Raw genomic sequence first — 18,771 nt, 5'->3', positions numbered from 1 at the left:
CAGTTGAGCTTCTAAAATTAAGACTGTCAAAGAAAGTGTTTTCATTTCCCCAGTTTTAGTTTGCTCAATTTCTCCAATCAGAAAATTATTTCTTATTAATTAACCTAACACCAGCCCACCTCCTTATTTCTGTTTTGTAGCATAAAAACTGCAGGGCCCCTTTGTGATTGACAGATAGGCCTAAGTCATTGGTATCAGAAATGTGATTAAGGAAATCTGTTAATCAAAGGCACTTTTGAACAATTTGCTGCATTATTATTTACATTGTTGGTTTTTGTGTCTTATGGTATTTTTATTTTAACTTCCAGTTTGTTTGTGTTGTGTTTTTATGGAAGTTTGTTTGTTTTTTTTTTGCCAGTTTTGATTAGCTTGTTTTAAATTAAGCTGCCTGCCACTCAGCTAACACTCATTACAATTTAGTTCCAAGCTCTAAAATTCGAATTTTTATTGTAAGTTGAAGTTCTAATATTTATTAGGCTTATTTTCTTGTTTTGTCAGTATTGTAAAGATTTCTTATTTATCCTGTAAATAAGAATCAAAATAGCTGTACTGGATTCAGAAAACTGTTGGTTGTATACGCCAGGCTCTGTACATAGTGGCAAAGTTTGATTAAGGGAATGATTTAAATGATTTTAATGTCTTTGCTTATGTTAACCTGTCTACCTGTCTTCTTCTTTTTCATGATTCAGATTTGGGGTCCTTGTTTGACTTGGAAAATGACCTCCCAGACGAGCTAATACCCAATGGAGATGTGGGCTTGGTGTCCATGCCCTCTAATGGGGACGGAGGAGTTGGGGGCAGGGTGGTTACAGATGCAGCTGCCAAGCACAAGCAGCTCTCCCAGCTCCTGCAGTCAGCCAGCAGCTCCAACCTGGCCAGCGGCCTCAACTCGGTCAGCCCTCAGCCCAACATGGGTGGGCAGCTGGGGGCCCTGTGCAAGGGTCCAATGGGACAGGCTTCCCCGAGTCATCCATCCCAACCCCAGAAGTCTGTTGGAAACCCAAGCAGCCAAGGCAACAGCAGCAGTCCAGGCATGGGCCTCAATGCTGGCTTCAACCAGGCTATGATGACCAACAACCAGAGCCATGGGCTCATGGGCCAGAACATGGCCCAGCAAGGGCAAATGATGAATGGCATGATGGGCCCGGCAGGTCGAGGCAGAGCAGCTCCAGGGATGCAGTACCAAGGCCAGACCATGCAGGGAGCACCGGTGGGAGGTGGAGGTGGGCCAGGTGTTTCGGGCAGTGTGCTGGCTGAGACACTCTCCCAAGGAGCTCCTCAGATGGGTGGACATAACGCCATGAACCCTCAGCAGGCTGCAAACATGAACAAGGTGAGAGAGGTGCCTCTGATCTCCTTTGTAGCCTGACCTATAGATGTTTGTTGTCATTAATGAGAACATACAGACCTTTTTTTTCTATTCATTTGAATGTCAAAATTATTTTTTTTATAGTACAACACAAACATTTTTTTAAATCAGATGAACCTTTTGATCAGGGAGTCACCCAGCTTCTCTTATTGTTGTGTCTACCTCTATGTTTTCTACTCTGTGCTCCTCTCTGCCGATTTTAGGACTCTCGTTGCTGATTTATTTTTGGTTTGTTTTTATGGAAGTGCATGAATACGGCGTTTCAGTAAGTAAGGACAGTGCATACAGCTTGAACCCTCATTGCTCTTGGTTGTTCTGTGCATTCATCAAACACTTTTCCTTTTTTCTGTATCATTGCTCAGATTTAATGTGCTGGACGGCAGTCATTGTTGGCCTGCCTTAATGAAGATTCGTTTTAGCCTGATTGCTAATGGGACACCACTTGGGCTTAGACCTGACTGTTGGATCTCTGATGGTTTCACTTGGCCACTGTTTGTCATTTGATTGTACAGACACACTTTGGGAGTCTTGAGAGCCAAGCTGTGTAGGTTCCCCTGTTAGTGAGTGGTGCTGTCTACTTCAAAAGCCATTTTATTTACCTACCCGCCTTGATTTGCTTTTTTTTTTACCTCTCCAGCTTACTTTCTTACCTCCGTATTTCCTTCTGACTAACATCACCTTTGTGTTGTGTCCCAAATAATGGGCTTCATGATGGGAATCATGTTAAGTAGATGTGTGTGGGTGTGCAGCCTGGAGACTGAACCATAGAAGTGTTTCTTTTCAAGTCGGTAGTTTCTCCCTTTAGCTTGCGAGGGCCGAGCTGCAGCACTGCAATGGCAGTGGCAGAATCCTGGAGCATGGACGAGTTACTGAGAGCTCTGGCTCTAGAGTGCTGGGCTCCAGAGAGCCGTGGCATGGTCTTCCTGCTCCACTGGGTTAGAGGTGCCAGCATCTGCACAGCCAGACAGAGAAGGCAGCAATGCCTCTTGCTAATTAGCAGCAGAATGCTTGTGTAAATACTGTGTTATTGAGTGATATTATATGGGTCACCTCAGAACCTGTTTCACCTCAAAAGATAGGGAGATGGATAGAGAGATGGATAGGGAGAGTTGCAATTATTCATGTGAATGACTATTTTATCTGCTGTGGTGATGTTTTGAATGTAACGATAGTAATGCTAAACACTTGTCATCTAAAACTTAGGTTTGTGATGTAATTATTGTCGCAGTTTCATTTGAAAAACTATTTGAGAAAGGGAGAGCTGTAATGATGTCAGTATTTCTAACAGTTCAGACCCATTTGGACTTCTGAATGCTCTTGAATGGTCTCCAGCTCTCAGCCTCCTTGGATTGGTAGGATTCCTGAATATAGGTTTCATTGCAGCCTGATTGGCTCCAACCGATGTTGGCAGACGTTGGTTTGGGTGTTGACACATTAACCCAAGCGTTCCATTGGAACTCACTGGTTAGGCATTTAGGCACTTCAGAGTTTGCAACTGTCCTTAACCAAATCACTTTTTATGGATTTTGTCCCTCTCTCTCTTGCGTAGATGGGTCTGGGCTCCACTAATGGCCCTTTTGGACAGCAGTATGTGCAGGGGCCGGTGCAGCAGATGACCACTGCTGGTGTGAATGCACAGCTCCAGAACAAAGCTGCTCTCTCCAACAGCCTACAGAGCACACTGAAGGGCGCTTCCAGCATGCCAAATCTGGTAAGTCACCTTTAATTGATGTTGGAACGTTGCATCTCAACAGTGGGTGTTCAGTGTTTTGTATTTAGTTTTCTAATTTTTTGTGTTAAAAAGAAGAAACGCGACAAAAAACCTGCTTGCGTGGTTGCAGAAAAGTCTGTAAGTCAGTAACATGGACCATCTGGATCAGCTGGTGTTTTTTCATATAGTCATCTCACTTATAAATGCGGCTAGTGGCATGTTGGCCATAATTCTTATTATCATCCAATGACTCTGTTAGAAATGGCAGCATGGGGGATACAGTAGCCAGTGAGACCATATATGTCCATATATGGGGGATCTTTGTGCTCCCAGTTGAGATACAAAATAATCAAACACAGGTTTGGAAACCAAAACTGTACAGCACCCTACACCCAATATGGCAGATGTCTTGATACAGCTCTGAGTGTTTCATCTTTGGGGAACAATGCACCTGCCCAGTCAGGGCCTAAGAACCGTCTTAGCCCACTATTCTAAAGTGAGAGGAAAAGTCCCTTGATGTGATGGGACAGAAGCATCTGGTGCTCTGAAAGAGGACACCTTCTGCTGGGGACCATGGCATCAAGCTTACACTGCCATCAGCCCATGGCGACCCAAGACCTCTTTGTATGTCGGTCCAGACAACTGTACTTGTAATAAATGCAGTCTGTTCAGGACTGTTCTGTGATTGTATGATAATGGGGAAGAGGTTAGTCATCAGATTTGTGCACAAAACCTAACACAGCATCAAGGAAGTTCCTAGCATCTGTGAGAGTCACCATTTGCAGTCAATTTGCCAGGATATAAGTGGGTGCATGGTGTTCAGTATGGTCTTCATGCTGGTGTTAAGCTGTCTGGTGGGATATAAGTCAGGATATAAGTGGGTGCGTGGTGTTCAGTATGGTCTTCATGCTGGTGTTAAGCTGTCTGCTGGGATATGTGCTGTAAATCCTGCTTCATCTTGTCTCTGTTGATGTATTGAAAGTGACTGACTTGTGTATGAAAACATTTCCTGAGTTAACTTCGTATTCTGCATGTTTGAGGAATGCCATTGCCTATAGATAAATGCTACAATGCTACCAGTAAACACAGATGAGTAGTTGGCTCCTCTTAGTTAAATTAATTGATTTGGATGTAGAAGACAGTCTAAGCATTTACCTCCAGTCCTGTACAAGAAAACAGCGGTGAAACATAGCCCATCCAGAAGGATTCATACATGGTATTGGTATAAGCTCTGTATGCCAAACATGAAAAGACATCAAATTTAGCACATTTCTTCAGAGAGGAAGGCATTTGTTCATAGACAATGAAAATAACCTAAATAGAAGCCCTGGCAGGTTGGATGCTCACTACAAGCCAAGTGTGCCGATGCTAAACAAAAAAAACTGCTTTATTGAGGCTCTTGTGGAAGGGCACAAGAGATGGAGGCCCAATCCCGTTTCACCTTTTGCCCATACCACTTAGCTCTACCCCTATGTGCTGCTGGTTCTCTAGGCTGCAGGCCATCATGGTGCTCGTTGAGATGGAGAGTAGGGTGAAGTGTTGGGGCAGCATGGCTCTCCAAACACACTCCAAATGGAGTAGTATGAGTCATTTTTGACAATGACTTGTGAATCACTGCAAGGACTGTTGAACAAGTGATCAAAGCAACCTGGATATGTAGCCTAAGTGCTGGCCCCATTAATAAAGATCATTATTAACCATTAGATAATTGAATAAGTTCAGTGTGGTATGGTCCTTTTCATAAAAATAATTTAAAAAGTCTTAGTAGTATGCAGACATCTCGGTAGATACCCAGTGTTAAATTGTTATTGGAAATTTGGGCATTCATGCATTTTGACATTTTAATGTTATATTCTCCCTTTTAAAGACATGACACCCAAAATTTAACTAAAGTCCAGCACCAAGGGTGCTCCTCTAATATCAGTAAGCATTGACAGGATTGTCTAGAGCAGGCGTACTCAACTAACTTTGTCCGCGGTCCAATTTTGGCAGATACCTGTGCCCTGAGGTCCGGTGCGGCGGGGGTGGCGAACGTAAGTTGTTGGGGGGGGGGGGGGGGGGGGGGACGGGACGGTGCGCGAACGGTGGAGGCGTTTATACTTTCGCGAGCGTCACTGCAGTGTTCTCCGAAACGATAGGCGTTTTGTCCGAAACGATATGTGGTAGAAACACCCCTCAAAACAGGGGAATGAACATTTACCTGACCAATTTTAATGTTGCTATATGTTTCAAGTTTGAAAAGTGCTGGAATTTAGGTTAAAGTACTTTAAAATGCTTGAAATTGTAACTACTTGGTTTCACAACAAATAGTTGTCTGACTGAATAGTTATCTTGTATTAGGTTAACAAATACGAGCCTCTTGTAATTCCAGGACGAAACATGAGAGAACGTGAAGACGTGAAGATTGGGCGTTTTTTAAATAAACAACCATTAAATAATGTGATAAAAAGCGAATTATTTCGAGTATATGTATAAATATTTAACTTAATTATGTTTAACATGCTGGGAAATATTGAAATGGACCTTGAAAGTGACGTACAAGTGCTTTAATTCCACCTTATAAAGGTGTATGAACCCTGAAAACGTGACTTTGTTCATTGCGCTGAAGCGCGGCGCGAAGTTACAAAATTCGAGAGGTGCACGACCTCTCGAACCGACAGCGCGCGAGGCACTCGCGCACACGCGGAGCCACAGCGATTACGTCATTTTCGCCGCGCGGACCCTCGCGCCGCTCGCGAAGCGTCAACCAGGCATTCTTGTTGTTGAGGGTTGGTGGCGAACGTAAGTTGTTGAGCGGGGGTGGCAAACGTAACACTCGTGACGGAGTGTTTTTTCAATAGCCCTGAAATAAATGCTACGGTTTTGTTTTGGTCCGTATCCAGTTAATCAGGAATGAGATTGGGTCCGTACAGGACTGCGTTTGGGTCCGGATCCGGACCGCGGTCCGCCAGTTGAGTACCCCTGGTCTAGAGCACTGCTAGAGAATAAAGCAGTGTTTTTATATACACTATATTGCCAAAAGTTTTCGCTTGTTTTCTGCACAATGACTGCAGACATCTGAATTTCATGTGGCCTTCAGGTTAGCTCAAGAACAGTGTGCAGAGAGCTTCATGGAATGGGTTTCCATGGTCGAGCAGCTGCATCCAAACCATTCATCACCAAGTGCAATGCAAAGTGTTGTTCAGTGGTGTAAAGCACACCACCACTGGACTCTAGAGCAGTGGAGGTGTGTTCTCTGGAGTGATGAATCGTGCTTCTCCATCTGGCCATCTGATGGACAAGTCTGGGTTTGGCGGTTGCCAGGAGAACAGCACTTGTCTGACTGCACTGTGCCAAGGAATTCTGAATGCTTCAGCGTACAAAGACATGTTGGACAATTCCATGTTCCCAACTTTGTGGGAACAGTTTGGAGCTGGCCCCTTCCTCTTCCAACATGACTCTGCACCAGTGCACAAACAAGGTCCATAAAGACATGGATGGCAGAGTCTGGTGTGGATGAACTTGACTGGCCTGCACAGAGTCCCAACCTCAACCCGATAGAACACCTTCGGGATGAATTAGAGCGGAGATTGAGAGCCAGGCCTTCTCGTCCAACATCAGTATGTGACCTCACAAATGCGCTTCTGGAAGAATGTTCAAAAATCCCCATAAACACACTCCTAAACCTTGTGGACAGCCTTCCCAGAAGAGCTGAAGCCGTTCTATTTGCAAAGGGTGGACCAACGTCATGTTGAACCCTATAGATTAGGAGTGGGATGTCACTTAAACTCGTATGAGAGTCAAGGAAGGTGAGCAAATACTTTTGGCAATATTGTGTCAATTGCGTGAAATTAAAGTTGTGAGAGTCAACTGCAGACATCCACAAAAGGGATGCCTACAACTCACGCAAGATCACCCCAGCTGAGGACTACATATTAAATCTTCTGATGACCTGATTGGTTCCTGATGGGTTCCTGAAGGGTTGTCCCATTTCGTAGGGGGAGATTTTAACCACTACCTCTTATAACTCGGTTACAAGGGGCAAAGAGACACTTGAAATGAAAGAATGGTGGATAAATAAATAAATGGGATTCGCTCATTGTTTATAGGACAGTGCAGTCCCGCCTCCGTCCTGTGCCCCTTACCCACAAAAGGCTAGTTAACAAGTTGTAAGTTGTGCTGTGTAAGTGTTGCAGTTCAGTCTTGGGAAAACTCTTTGAGGCCTTTTTAGAATCTAATGGGTTAAAAGCTAATGATCATGCATTCCGGGAGTCTATAAAAGAGTTAATTAATTGATTAGTTGACTAAAAATTACTTTTATTTATATTTTTAATGTGTTCAAAAGTAGTAACCTTCTGTGTGGTTCTTTTAAGTAAGATCATGCTAATGTCTTCTGGTTGTAAAAATATTTCTTCATTAAAACATATGCTTGACAATCTTGAACGTTTTGAGAGGATAATCTTATAGCTCTGACTGAAGTCACTAGATAACTCTGCCAAATGATGCTTTCTCCCACTTGACCAGTTTAGAGAAAGATCTGAGAACATCGCATGTTCTTGGACATCCAGCATAGCACAGAGTGCCTGTGACAGTCCCAGAGTTGGAACCAAACAATGGTAGTTTTTTCAACACGATACAGTGATGGTCAACAGACTGGATTGTCCATTAGCCTACATGTAATATATTTCCAATACAATTTAATATTGTTATATTACCATTATCTGTGCTATTTTTTGTAATTATTTTTAAAATGATAGCTCTGCCACTTTACTACTACTTAACACTTTGTTTACTACCACTACGCAACCCCCTCTGTGTATCCTTGGTCACAATTAAAACTAGTGCGAATGCAAGCTGGTCCTCTGAAGAGTAAAGGCCGGTTATAAGTAGCCTGAATGGAACCCGATCGAGAGAGTTATTTTTGGTTGAAAAGGGCTAACTGTGTAATTTATACTTGCACAACTTACAACCTGGTGTACGTTTTCTCAGCACTCACTCTACAGGGGCGATGGAGCTATGAGTGCCAGTGTAGAAGAGCGTGCTAGTGCTAATCTCTTGGGGAGGAGCCATTTCAGTGCATTAAACCATACCAGCTCAATGCTGTTAGTCAAGTTAATCCTCTTCACAGCCTCTGACATGTAAACGTCCCTTGATTTAGGCATATTAATTACAGTAATCATGTATTTTACAGCCGGTCTTGATCACTTTCTTTTTGCAGCTCAGGGTCACTCTTCTGAAATTTCATGCACCATGTTTAAAAATATATTATGAAGTGAGAATAATTTGTAAATTTGATGAATTTATTTGGGGGTTTTTTTGGAACACAATGCACTATATGATTGAAATGACATTCTGTGGTCACTTTATGGTTGAACCAATGGATTATTCTATCAGTGATGTCACACAATCACAATGTGGAACCAGCGTAGCATCCAAATGCCACAGTCGTTGTATAGTCATCTGTTGCATCGGTTTCCTGTACAGATTGTCATATGCCAGTTAGATGGACATCGGCCAGCCATATGTCTTCATGTCTCCAAACTCCGTCTCTTGAGCTCTCCCCTCTCCTCTTCTCCGTGCAGCTCCATCAGCAGGTGCCTGCGGTGGGCATGTTGCCGGGCCAGGGCACGGCCGTCGCCGGCCCCACGGCCGACCCGGAGAAGCGCAAGCTGATCCAGCAGCAGCTGGTCCTGCTGCTCCACGCCCACAAGTGCCAGCGACGCGAGCAGGCCAACGGGGAGGCCCGGCCCTGCGCCCTGCCCCACTGCAGGACCATGAAGAACGTCCTCAACCACATGACCCACTGCCAGGCCGGCAAGTCCTGCCAAGGTAAGGGGGTACACGTGAAGTCCCTGCCCTTTGCAATCACAGAAAAATGGTGTTTAAAATGCTACTGCAGGGATGAGCAACTTCCATGATAAAGAGGGCCAAAAAATTTTCAGCACTATCATTGGAGGGCCACATGACCACGCACTTCAAATAATTGGATATGAAAGACACTACAAATTATTCTCAATAAGAACACGTTTTAAATGAATTCAGATCTGTATGTTTATTGCACCAACATACATCTATTTTCTGCATATAAATGCATTAACATGTCCTTAATAAGCAACAAAGACAAAACATTTGCTTAATAAAAAAGTGCGAAAAGGAATTTGAACTCCTTCATATTAAAGAACTGTAACGCGTAGCGCGCTGCGGAGCGATGAGGCGGACACAAACGCTGAGAAGAGCGAGATTTAATAAGAGGAATTCCATAGGCGAAGTCGTTTGTACAGGGTCAAAACGGGAGAGCCGTCCAAGTGGTCAACAGGACAGGCAGGAGTTGTAACAGGAGAGCCATTCACAACGGAGAAACACAACGGAGACGGAAAATACCAGAACAGCGATGACAGATAATCCACAAAACTGAATAAACCACAAATAACCGACAACGGGCGAAACACAGAGATACAAGTACACAGGACTAAACTAGACACAACTGAACACAATGACGACACGGGCGTGGCAGACAGAGGGAAGGTGGCGAGTGTAAAATGGAGACAAATTAAGTATTATATCACGATCGATTCTTAGTGTTGACTTGTAACTCCCGCGGTAGCCCAACTCAAAAGTAGCCCAAAAAACCACACCCCGCAACCCCAGAATTTTTACCCGCGGCTGGACTTTCAAACAAGCCCAATTTGGCGTGAAAACGTGAACCTGGCAACTATGCAGCTAGGAGAGGGGGGCGTAGCCCTACGTGACAAGAACAAAAAAGTCCTGCTATATCGGGTTTTTTTTCTTCTTTTAATTATTAAATTATTATTGATCTATTTGCGGGCCGCACTGAGTGAGGACGAGGGCCGTCAGTTGCCCATCCCTGTGCTACTGTGTGTTTTTGGGGGTTTTTTTGGCTACATGTCTCTCTCTGTTGGTGGACCTGCTTGAACGAATAACATTTGTTTTCAGAAATTAAGCAGTTTTAGCATTTACCTGATCTCTGCCCTGTGTAATCATGGGGTGGGTATTTGTCTCCAGTGTTGTGTCCGTCTTGGTGTCTAAGGCTGGTCACTTTGGAGATTACTGCAACACCACTGCCAGGAAGCCTTTCCCTTATGCTTAGCATAGCCCATGTTTGGATTATTCTATGTTCTTCTGTATGTTTTAAGTTGAAATAAGGGTGTTTTTTCTCGTTTTATAGTCCAGATGTAGGATGTATTTAGAATCCCAGTCAATAGCTATTTATAGGGTAGTTGTATTTAGACCTAGGTTCATTTAGTTGAATGTCAGTGTTACTAGATGAAGTATTTGATCAGTGACTGTCACTTGCAGCATTGTAGGTTTAGATGCCTATCCCTCCATCCATCCATCCCTCCCTCCATCTATCCCTCCCTTACTTTCTGTCTTACGTTGGGTGTCTGTGGCTGTCTCTTTCAGTGGCGCACTGTGCGTCCTCTAGACAGATCATTTCCCACTGGAAGAACTGTACGAGACACGACTGCCCGGTCTGCCTCCCCCTGAAGACGGCCAGCGACAAGAGAAACCAACAGCGTAAGGCCCCTTCACCACCAATATCATGTTTGTCATACTGAGTTCCTAGGCCTTGATTTTTAGCACAAAACGAAGAAAAATAAGAAAAACACATTAAAATAGTGTGTGTGTATATATATAATTAATTATTATTAATAATAATTATAATAATAATAATTATTGTTATTATTATTTAAGAGTAAAACCTCTGTTCATCTTATTCAGAGCTTTAGAGCAGATAGTGGGTGTTTTGTAGCAGGTGTATGGTGGTAATGGCGGTTCATTACTGCGATAAGATTTGAAAACCACCAACTTTGTAATATACATATATGGCCTCATCTTCCTGTTTTGGAAATGCCTGACTGCAGAGTTGCTTTGAGTTTAGCATCTGGTTTTATTTATGCTTTTAACTGTCTAGCATTACACTTCAGCTCTACTCAGACAAGATAGATCTAAACTAGTACCTCACAAACCTCACAACACACCACAAAGGTAACTTGCACCATGTTTGTGATTGTAGCTGGTATTGCGGGCCCAGCCTGCGCTCAGGGGAAGGTGTTCTGTGTTCAGTGCTGCCACCTGCAGGCTGGTTGAGGACTGTGGTGTGAGCAGCGCTGCAGATTCCAGCAGGCAGCAGGGCTGTAATCTGACACCGTGGGGGAGGGTCTCTGTGTCTCAGCTGACAGAGGGGCAGGGCAGACAAAGGTCCCGCTCTCTGATTGGACGGGCGATTGCTGAATTGTTTAAATCCCCAGTAGCAGCAACAGAAGCACGAGTTTCAGGCCATCTGCAGTTCCACATTGTACCGCTAATCTTTCTTGTGACTCGGACAGTTTGCTGACTTACAATTATTGATTTTAACTAGTCATTTTTCCCCTTTACAGTTAACCAAACTGTTGAACCAAAAAATATTTCATATTTCAGGCTTCCTCATATAAATTTTTTAATTTTATTGTTTTGTTTGCTTTTGTGTGGCTTTTGTTGGGGGTGTTTTCCTCTTTAGCTATGCTGAGTCCCAGCACGGGCATGCAGGCACCCATGGGGGCGGTGGGCACCAGTCAGCCCAGCGCACCCAGCACTGCAACCCACATTGACCCCAGCTCCATGCAGAGAGCCTACGCTGCCCTGGGCCTCCCGTACAGGAACCAGTCTGCCCAGCAGACGCAGGTCCTGGGCCAGCCCGCTTCACACACCCAGCAGCAACTGAGGTCCATGAACGCACTGGGTATGAAGTTTCAGTTATAATATTGCACTGTTGCCAATCCTCATTGCATTGAGTGTCTAGTAGATTATTAACTGATAGTTAAATGCTGGGTTTTTTTTTGTTATACATCAGTGTTTGATATAATAATGATGAGATTAAATAAAAACTTGTAGTAAAATAGGCTTCTTGTGTAGCTAGCAAAATACCATTTAAAATGCACAGAACTCTTTACATGCAAAATGTTTGGTATGTTTAACTGCGACATGTAACCGCTACTAGCAAATTGTTTAAAACAATTTCCATCCATTTCAATTTCAAATTTGCTTGGGTTGGCATTTAAAAATAATAAAAGCACCAAAACTTGATGCTGAATGTTGCACCTCACGGTTTGTGTGAGTGGGTGTTCAATGAATGATCTCCGCTGGCCCTGCAGCCAATAACCAGATGAGTATGGGGGGAAACGGTATGGGCGTACCCAGTGCCGACCAGACCAGTCTTCACACTGACTCATCTCTCAACAACAAGTGAGTCTGTCCCTCCTCTAATCTCACACACACACACCACAGCCTGATTTAGAAAAGCATCAAGCGGACACTCATCTTGGACGTTTGAGTCTTTTGCACAGTTTACGCCATTTGAAAAACGAATGGTTTGGGGTCATGAACGTTTTCTGATGTGTGGTGATTTCTCCGTTTACTGGCACCCTTGCAGCCAGTTGATGTCGGACGGCTCTGCTGTGGGCAGCATGGGGAACCTGGCATCAGCGACGGCGCCCTCTATGCCCGGCATGAAGAAGGCCTGGCACGAGCATGTCACTCAGGACCTGCGGAACCACCTGGTCCACAAACTGTGAGTGTAGCAGCACGTTCACTTACCAGTGTGGCTACCCGCCCACGTACCTGCCCACGTACCTGCCCACGTACCTGTCTGTACGCTGGTTCATGTACCTGTTGGACCACTGTGGTTCATGTACCTGTATGGCGGATTTTAATGTAACTGCATGTGTGTCTTGCTGCTGTAGTTAACGTACCTGTATGGCTGTGGTTAATGTACCTGTATGGCTGTGGTTAATGTACCTCTATGGCTGTGGTTAATGTACCTCTATGGCTGTGGTTAATATACCTGTATGGCTGTGGTTAATGTACCTCTATGGCTGTGGTTAATGTACCTCTATGGCTGTGGTTAATGTACCTCTATGGCTGTGGTTAATATACCTGTATGGCTGTGGTTAATGTACCTCTATGGCTGTGGTTAATGTACCTCTATGGCTGTGGTTAATGTACCTCTATGGCTGTGGTTAATGTACCTCTATGGCTGTGGTTAATGTACCTCTATGGCTGTGGTTAATGTACCTCTATGGCTGTGGTTAATGTACCTGTATGGCTGTGGTTAATGTACCTGTATGGCTGTAGTTAATGTACCTTTATGGCTGTGGTTAATGTACCTCTATGGCTGTGGTTAATATACCTGTATGGCTGTGGTGGTACCAGCTACTCACTATGGTTAATTGATTTGTATGGTTAGTTAACCACTATAGTTATATTGGTATGGCTGGCTGGTATTACCGGTTAAAAAAAAATTCTCTATCATGTCCCACAGAGTTCAAGCCATATTCCCCACCCCAGACCCTGCAGCCCTGAAGGACAGACGGATGGAGAACTTGGTGGCGTATGCCCGGAAGGTGGAGGGTGATATGTACGAGTCTGCCAACAGCAGGGTATGATGCTCCTGCTGACCTCATCGTACTGAATCACGGCAAGCACGCACAGCACAGTCTCTCATCTTCACCGTGTAGAATCTCGACATTTAATACGTGGGGTGTATGTGTTTTGTATATATATATTAGGATGAGTATTACCACTTACTAGCTGAGAAGATCTATAAGATTCAGAAGGAACTGGAAGAAAAGAGGAAGTCCAGACTACAGAAGCAGCCTCCCATGGGGGTTCAGCAGCCTGGACTGGCCCAGCCTAACGCCATGGCACCTACACAAGCCATCCGGCCACCAAGTGAGTGTGGGCCTGACTCCCTTCAGTCTCACCCTATAACGTGTGTCTTCTGTGGGGGTTTGGGTGGGAGGTGAAACGCTTCAGTAACACTGTGCCTAACGGTCCTCGGTTTGTCTCACCACAGATGGATCTGTGCCTATGTCCAATGTGCCAAACCAAATGTTGTTGAACCGCATGCCGGTTCCTCAAGGTGCGTCCGTGTTTTCCATCTTCAGCTCTCCTCGTTCTAGGTCTTTAATACGCTACGGGCTCCTCGCAGTGTGTTTTATCAATTTTCTCAGCGTAATAAAAATCGATTTTTGTAGTCTCATATTGTATGTACAAGTGGTGTGTCATTTATGTATTTTATTTTTCTCTCTCTAGGGTTAAATCAGTTCAACACCATGGCATTGCAGAACGTACAGCTGTCCCAGTCGCCAGTGGGATCACGTGCAGCCTCCCCAATGAACCACCCAGCTCAAATGAACCTGGCCTCTGTTCCTGCGGTGAACACCCCTCTACATTTCAGTGCCTGTCACCATAACCCCTCCCCCTGTCACCATAACCCCTCCCCCTGTCACCATAACCCCTCCCCCTGTCACCATAACCCCTCCCCCTGTCACCATAACCTTTCCCCCTGTCACCATAACCCCTCCCCCTGTCACCATAACCCCTCCCCCTGTCACCATAACCCCTCCCCGTATCACCATAACCCCTCCCCCTGTCACCAAAACCCCTCACCCTTTTTTTCTGCAGTAGATAGGAGCTCTACAGCAGACACTGACAACACGATCATTTGTTTGTTTTTCCCTCTTTAGCCAATGGGAATGTCCCCTTCAAGAATGATGCAGGGCCAAAATATGATGGGAAGCCATGCGAGCAACATGGTGGGCCAGACACCCAACCAGAACCAGTTTATGAACCAGACCCAGTTCCCAGCCTCTGCGGCGGGCATGAACGTGACCCTGGCCCAACAGGCAGGGCAGGCAGCTGGCACACAGGTGAGGGCCAGCGAGGTGCTGTGTGCTGCCACTAATGTGCCTTACGGGCACATCGCCGTGGGCATGACGGATGACCACCGTGTGTTTAGTGATGTGTACACCCGTGTTGGACAGATTAGGCTACATTTTACTGAAGAGAACTCACCGAGAAGTTTTACTTTGGTATTTGGTTTTTATTTTGGACTGTTTTGTGTTTGCTATAATACACAATATTTTGGTTTTAGTGAAAATACACCTTAATCAATTCTGCGACATTGTTGTTTTGTAGGTGTCTTGTAATATTTTTACGTTTTGGTATGTTTGGCATTTTTTAAACCTGCTATACAACCCAGAACATGATCCCAGATGCTTTAGATGATCTTAGTCAGAACTGTAGCGTTTGAAACCCAGCATGGTGTGGTGTGCGGACGAGTGTGAGTGCATACCCACAGCCAGCGTGCCCTGTGTCTCTCCTCCGCAGCCTCAGCAGTCGACCTCTAACCTCTCCCTGAATGCCCTGGGCTCCCTCGCTCCCCAGCTGCCCTGTGGCCCCACCGGCCAGCCCGGCCTGCGCTCCACCCCTCCGCCTCCCGTCGCCTCCCAAGTAGCCCCTAACCTCCAGCAGCACCAGGCCCAGCCCTCCACGCCTGCCTCGGCCGGGGGCCGGGTCACCCCCACGCACATCCCCAGCGGCCTCCCTCGCCCCCCGTCCGCGCTGGGCTCCTCTCCAGCGCCCTCCCAGCCTCTCACGCCCCTGCAGTCCCAGCCTGAGCCCCCCATGCAGATGCAGCAGCCGGCCTCTGAGCAGGCTCAGCACCCCTCCACTCCGGTAAGGCACATCCAGAGGCTTGGGGCATAGCGCAGTAATGTCCCCAGGCTTTTAGGACTATAGCAGCACTAGCAGCTCAAAACACTGCTCTGCCAACACTGTACACTCTTGCTTTTAATCGTCCGTCTGTTGTGTGAGGTTTCTGAAAAAGGAGGAAAAAGAATGTATGCTTGTGATTTCGGTTTCAACTCGTAGCAGCCGTTTAAAAAATAATTTTTCTCGTGTCCCTCGACTCCATAGCTCTCTCAGGCAGCAGCTAGCGTGGATAATCGGGTCCCCACCCCTGCGTCGGTGGCAGAGAGCCACTCCCAGCATGCCGTGCCTGACTTCCCCCCTGCCGAGATCAAAGCGGAGTCGGGAGAAGACGAACAAGAATTCGAGACCGGCAAGAAACGTCCGGATTTCAAAACACAGGTGGGCCGCCAGAGTGCGCTCCTCCGATACAGAGCAAACTGGACTAAAGGCGTGTGTTGGACCCGGCGGGTTTTTTTGGCCTTTAGCTGAAAGTGTTGACACTGTTTCAGGATGAGGACATCAAGCCTTTACCTGTGAAGAAGGAGGAGCCCGAGTGTTCGGAGCCTAAACAGGAGCCAATGGAGACGGAGGAGAAGAAACCAGAGATAAAGACCGAGGTCAAAGAGGAGGAAGACTCCGAGCCCTCCAGTACAACCTCGTCCACTCAGTCTGCCCAGCCACGCAAGAAAAGTAAAGATCTTTGGTTTAAATCAGCATGTGTGTATCAGCTCTGCAGGTCTTGCCAAGTTGTTGCCCATCATCTTCCCTGATGATTGTTGGTCTTTCCCCAGTCTTTAAGCCTGAGGAGCTGAGGCAGGCGTTGATGCCCACATTGGAGGCTCTGTACAGGCAGGACCCAGAGTCCCTGCCCTTTCGCCAGCCCGTAGACCCCATGCTCCTGGGCATCCCGGTACCTCAACCCTCCCGAGTTTTCCATTTGAGAGAGTTTCTGGAATGTGCTGGAATGTAGTCGGTCATATTCTTCTCTGTATGTTTTGTTTTGTCAGGACTACTTTGATATCGTAAAGAATCCCATTGACCTGTCCACCATCAAGCGTAAGCTGGACACGGGCCAGTACCAGGAGCCCTGGCAGTACGTAGACGACATCTGGCTGATGTTCAACAACGCCTGGCTCTACAACCGCAAGACCTCACGCGTCTACAAGTACTGCTCCAAGCTGGCGGAGGTGTTTGAGCAGGAGATTGATCCAGTCATGCAGGGTCTGGGTTACTGCTGTGGGAGAAAGGTGAGAACAATAGTCCCCACAGCTGTGGGCTTTATCAGGCGTATTATAATCCCGTCCTGGACAAATGTCAAAATACTATGCGGGGAAGGCGAAGTGACGCTGGCAGACGTTGAGTTGTTCCACACGGCCGTAATGTCTCCCGGTTGAAGTTTGAAGCGTCTTCCTTTGATTCAACCAAATGTCTCCAAACTAAACACTTTGTAGCCATCCATTTTTTTTATCAAAAAAATTTATTTTTACCTCTCTGAGTGAGGATGTCTGTCACTACAGAACTAAGAATGCTGCTAGAGGTGTAGGTACTTGAAGGAATCGATGCTTTTCTTTCAGTTTCTCCCGCTGTAGCCACCAGCAGAAGAACGGTGTGATTTTGCCTGTACGGGAGCCCAATAAAGCGTTTGTAATAGCCAGTGACCTGCGCTCTCATGCTGCTGATCTCAGATTAATGCAGAGCCTCACTGTTCCGCTCCGCAGACGTAGAATGTGACCCGGGCTCGCCGCAGAGTTGTAGCTGTACAGAATGACTTTAATCCAGTGAAAGACAAACACTGCGTCATCTGACGTAGCCTTTGCCTTCGTTTAGGTTTCAGGAGCGTGTTACAGGTGAGGAACACTTCGTGATGCTCGTAGCACGCAGCTCCTCCGTGTGTCCGTATGTAAAGCTACGTTTCCTGCAGCGTTCACTCTTGGTCTCCCGTTAGCGGCGCCTCTGGGTGAAGATTCCAGCGGTCTCACCTTCTCATACGCAGATGGCAAACCTCCGTGTTTCAGCGTCTCCATGTTCCTGCCTGTTGATCAACGGTCTGTTGATGTTATTTCTTTGCTTCTCCGCAGTACGAGTTCTCACCTCAGACTCTGTGCTGCTATGGCAAACAGCTGTGCACCATCTCCAGAGACGGCACATATTACAGCTACCAGAACAGGTATATGCATGCTAACCCATATAAAAATAGAGGAGTGGTGATGGACAGTGGCGTCGTTATTCTGATGATAAGCGTTTCTCTGCGTGTGAATGCCCAAGTTTCAGTTCAACATGGAACTCAAAATGGATATTCCACTTGCATTGCCTAATGCTGACTGATTCTCAGCTGCTCCCCCTGCTGTTCAAAAGATGCAGTCATTGCACCATAATGTAACCATCTTAGAATAGCTTGTACAGTAAGATACCCCCAACGTATATTTTAAATCAAGTTAAATCGAATGTAATAATTAATTCTACTATATTACTATGTTAACGTAAATCACATTTTACCTAGTGATTATGGGACACAGTAGATCTTCAGTTTAAATATGATTCTTAAATTCTTGGTGCAAACACAAAAAAATATTTCAGGTTTTTGCCAACTAGAATAATTTAACATTAGAGCAACATCTGCGAGTGCTTATGTGTCCCTTTTTCATCCTTCTAACTAGTCAGTAACACTATGGTCCAGTTTTTCCAGATGTCAGATCAGAGTCTGGATTTCTGGTTTAGATTAAAATTAACATATGGAAAACCAGACTAAAATATAAGTGTTTAATGTAACCCAGAATCCAAAGTGTGATTGCAGATCTTTTGGAGATATTGGTCCTTAACACTTATTCTCTTATTACCCAGTGTCTTCAACATTTGTTTATTGAATGATTTATCAGTAAACATTTTGTTATCTTTATATCCGAGTATGAACGCTTACTTCATCTGGCCCTTGGCCTGTCTGCTCTGTGTTGTTCTGTGCCCTAACCCACCTGATCTCTGCGCTGTTGTGCTGTACTACTGTCCATGTGCCTGTGCTGTTGTGTACTGGGTCCAGCTCACTCCAATATGACCTTGTTGCCGACAGGTATCACTTCTGTGAGAAGTGCTTCAACGAGATCCAGGGTGACAGTGTGACCCTGGGGGATGACCCTGCACAGCCTCAGACGTAAGTGAGCACACTATGAGTGCTAGCCAGGCGTCT

At 45.7% G+C, this 18,771-nt stretch overlaps 1 protein-coding gene across 1 annotated transcript in view; it reads left to right on the top strand.

Annotated features, from left to right (window-relative positions):
* The window catches only part of crebbpb (CREB binding lysine acetyltransferase b), a 32,047-nt gene that overhangs the window by 6,182 nt on the left and 7,094 nt on the right, over nucleotides 1–18,771 (top strand). The window contains 19 exon segments of the mRNA XM_076981834.1: nucleotides 690–1,333; nucleotides 2,919–3,080; nucleotides 8,642–8,888; nucleotides 10,482–10,595; nucleotides 11,578–11,799; nucleotides 12,212–12,302; nucleotides 12,490–12,627; nucleotides 13,378–13,495; nucleotides 13,625–13,787; nucleotides 13,912–13,977; nucleotides 14,151–14,272; nucleotides 14,585–14,767; nucleotides 15,228–15,575; nucleotides 15,816–15,989; nucleotides 16,100–16,280; nucleotides 16,382–16,500; nucleotides 16,598–16,837; nucleotides 17,669–17,757; nucleotides 18,655–18,735. Of these exon segments, the coding sequence (XP_076837949.1) occupies nucleotides 690–1,333; nucleotides 2,919–3,080; nucleotides 8,642–8,888; nucleotides 10,482–10,595; nucleotides 11,578–11,799; nucleotides 12,212–12,302; nucleotides 12,490–12,627; nucleotides 13,378–13,495; nucleotides 13,625–13,787; nucleotides 13,912–13,977; nucleotides 14,151–14,272; nucleotides 14,585–14,767; nucleotides 15,228–15,575; nucleotides 15,816–15,989; nucleotides 16,100–16,280; nucleotides 16,382–16,500; nucleotides 16,598–16,837; nucleotides 17,669–17,757; nucleotides 18,655–18,735 (3,502 nt within the window).

The sequence above is a fragment of the Brachyhypopomus gauderio genome, chromosome 2, assembly GCF_052324685.1.
Source record: "Brachyhypopomus gauderio isolate BG-103 chromosome 2, BGAUD_0.2, whole genome shotgun sequence".
Classification (NCBI taxonomy): Eukaryota; Metazoa; Chordata; class Actinopteri; order Gymnotiformes; family Hypopomidae; genus Brachyhypopomus; species Brachyhypopomus gauderio.
The sequence above is the reverse complement of the archived record's forward strand: the minus strand, read 5'-3'. Positions and strand labels throughout refer to the sequence as shown.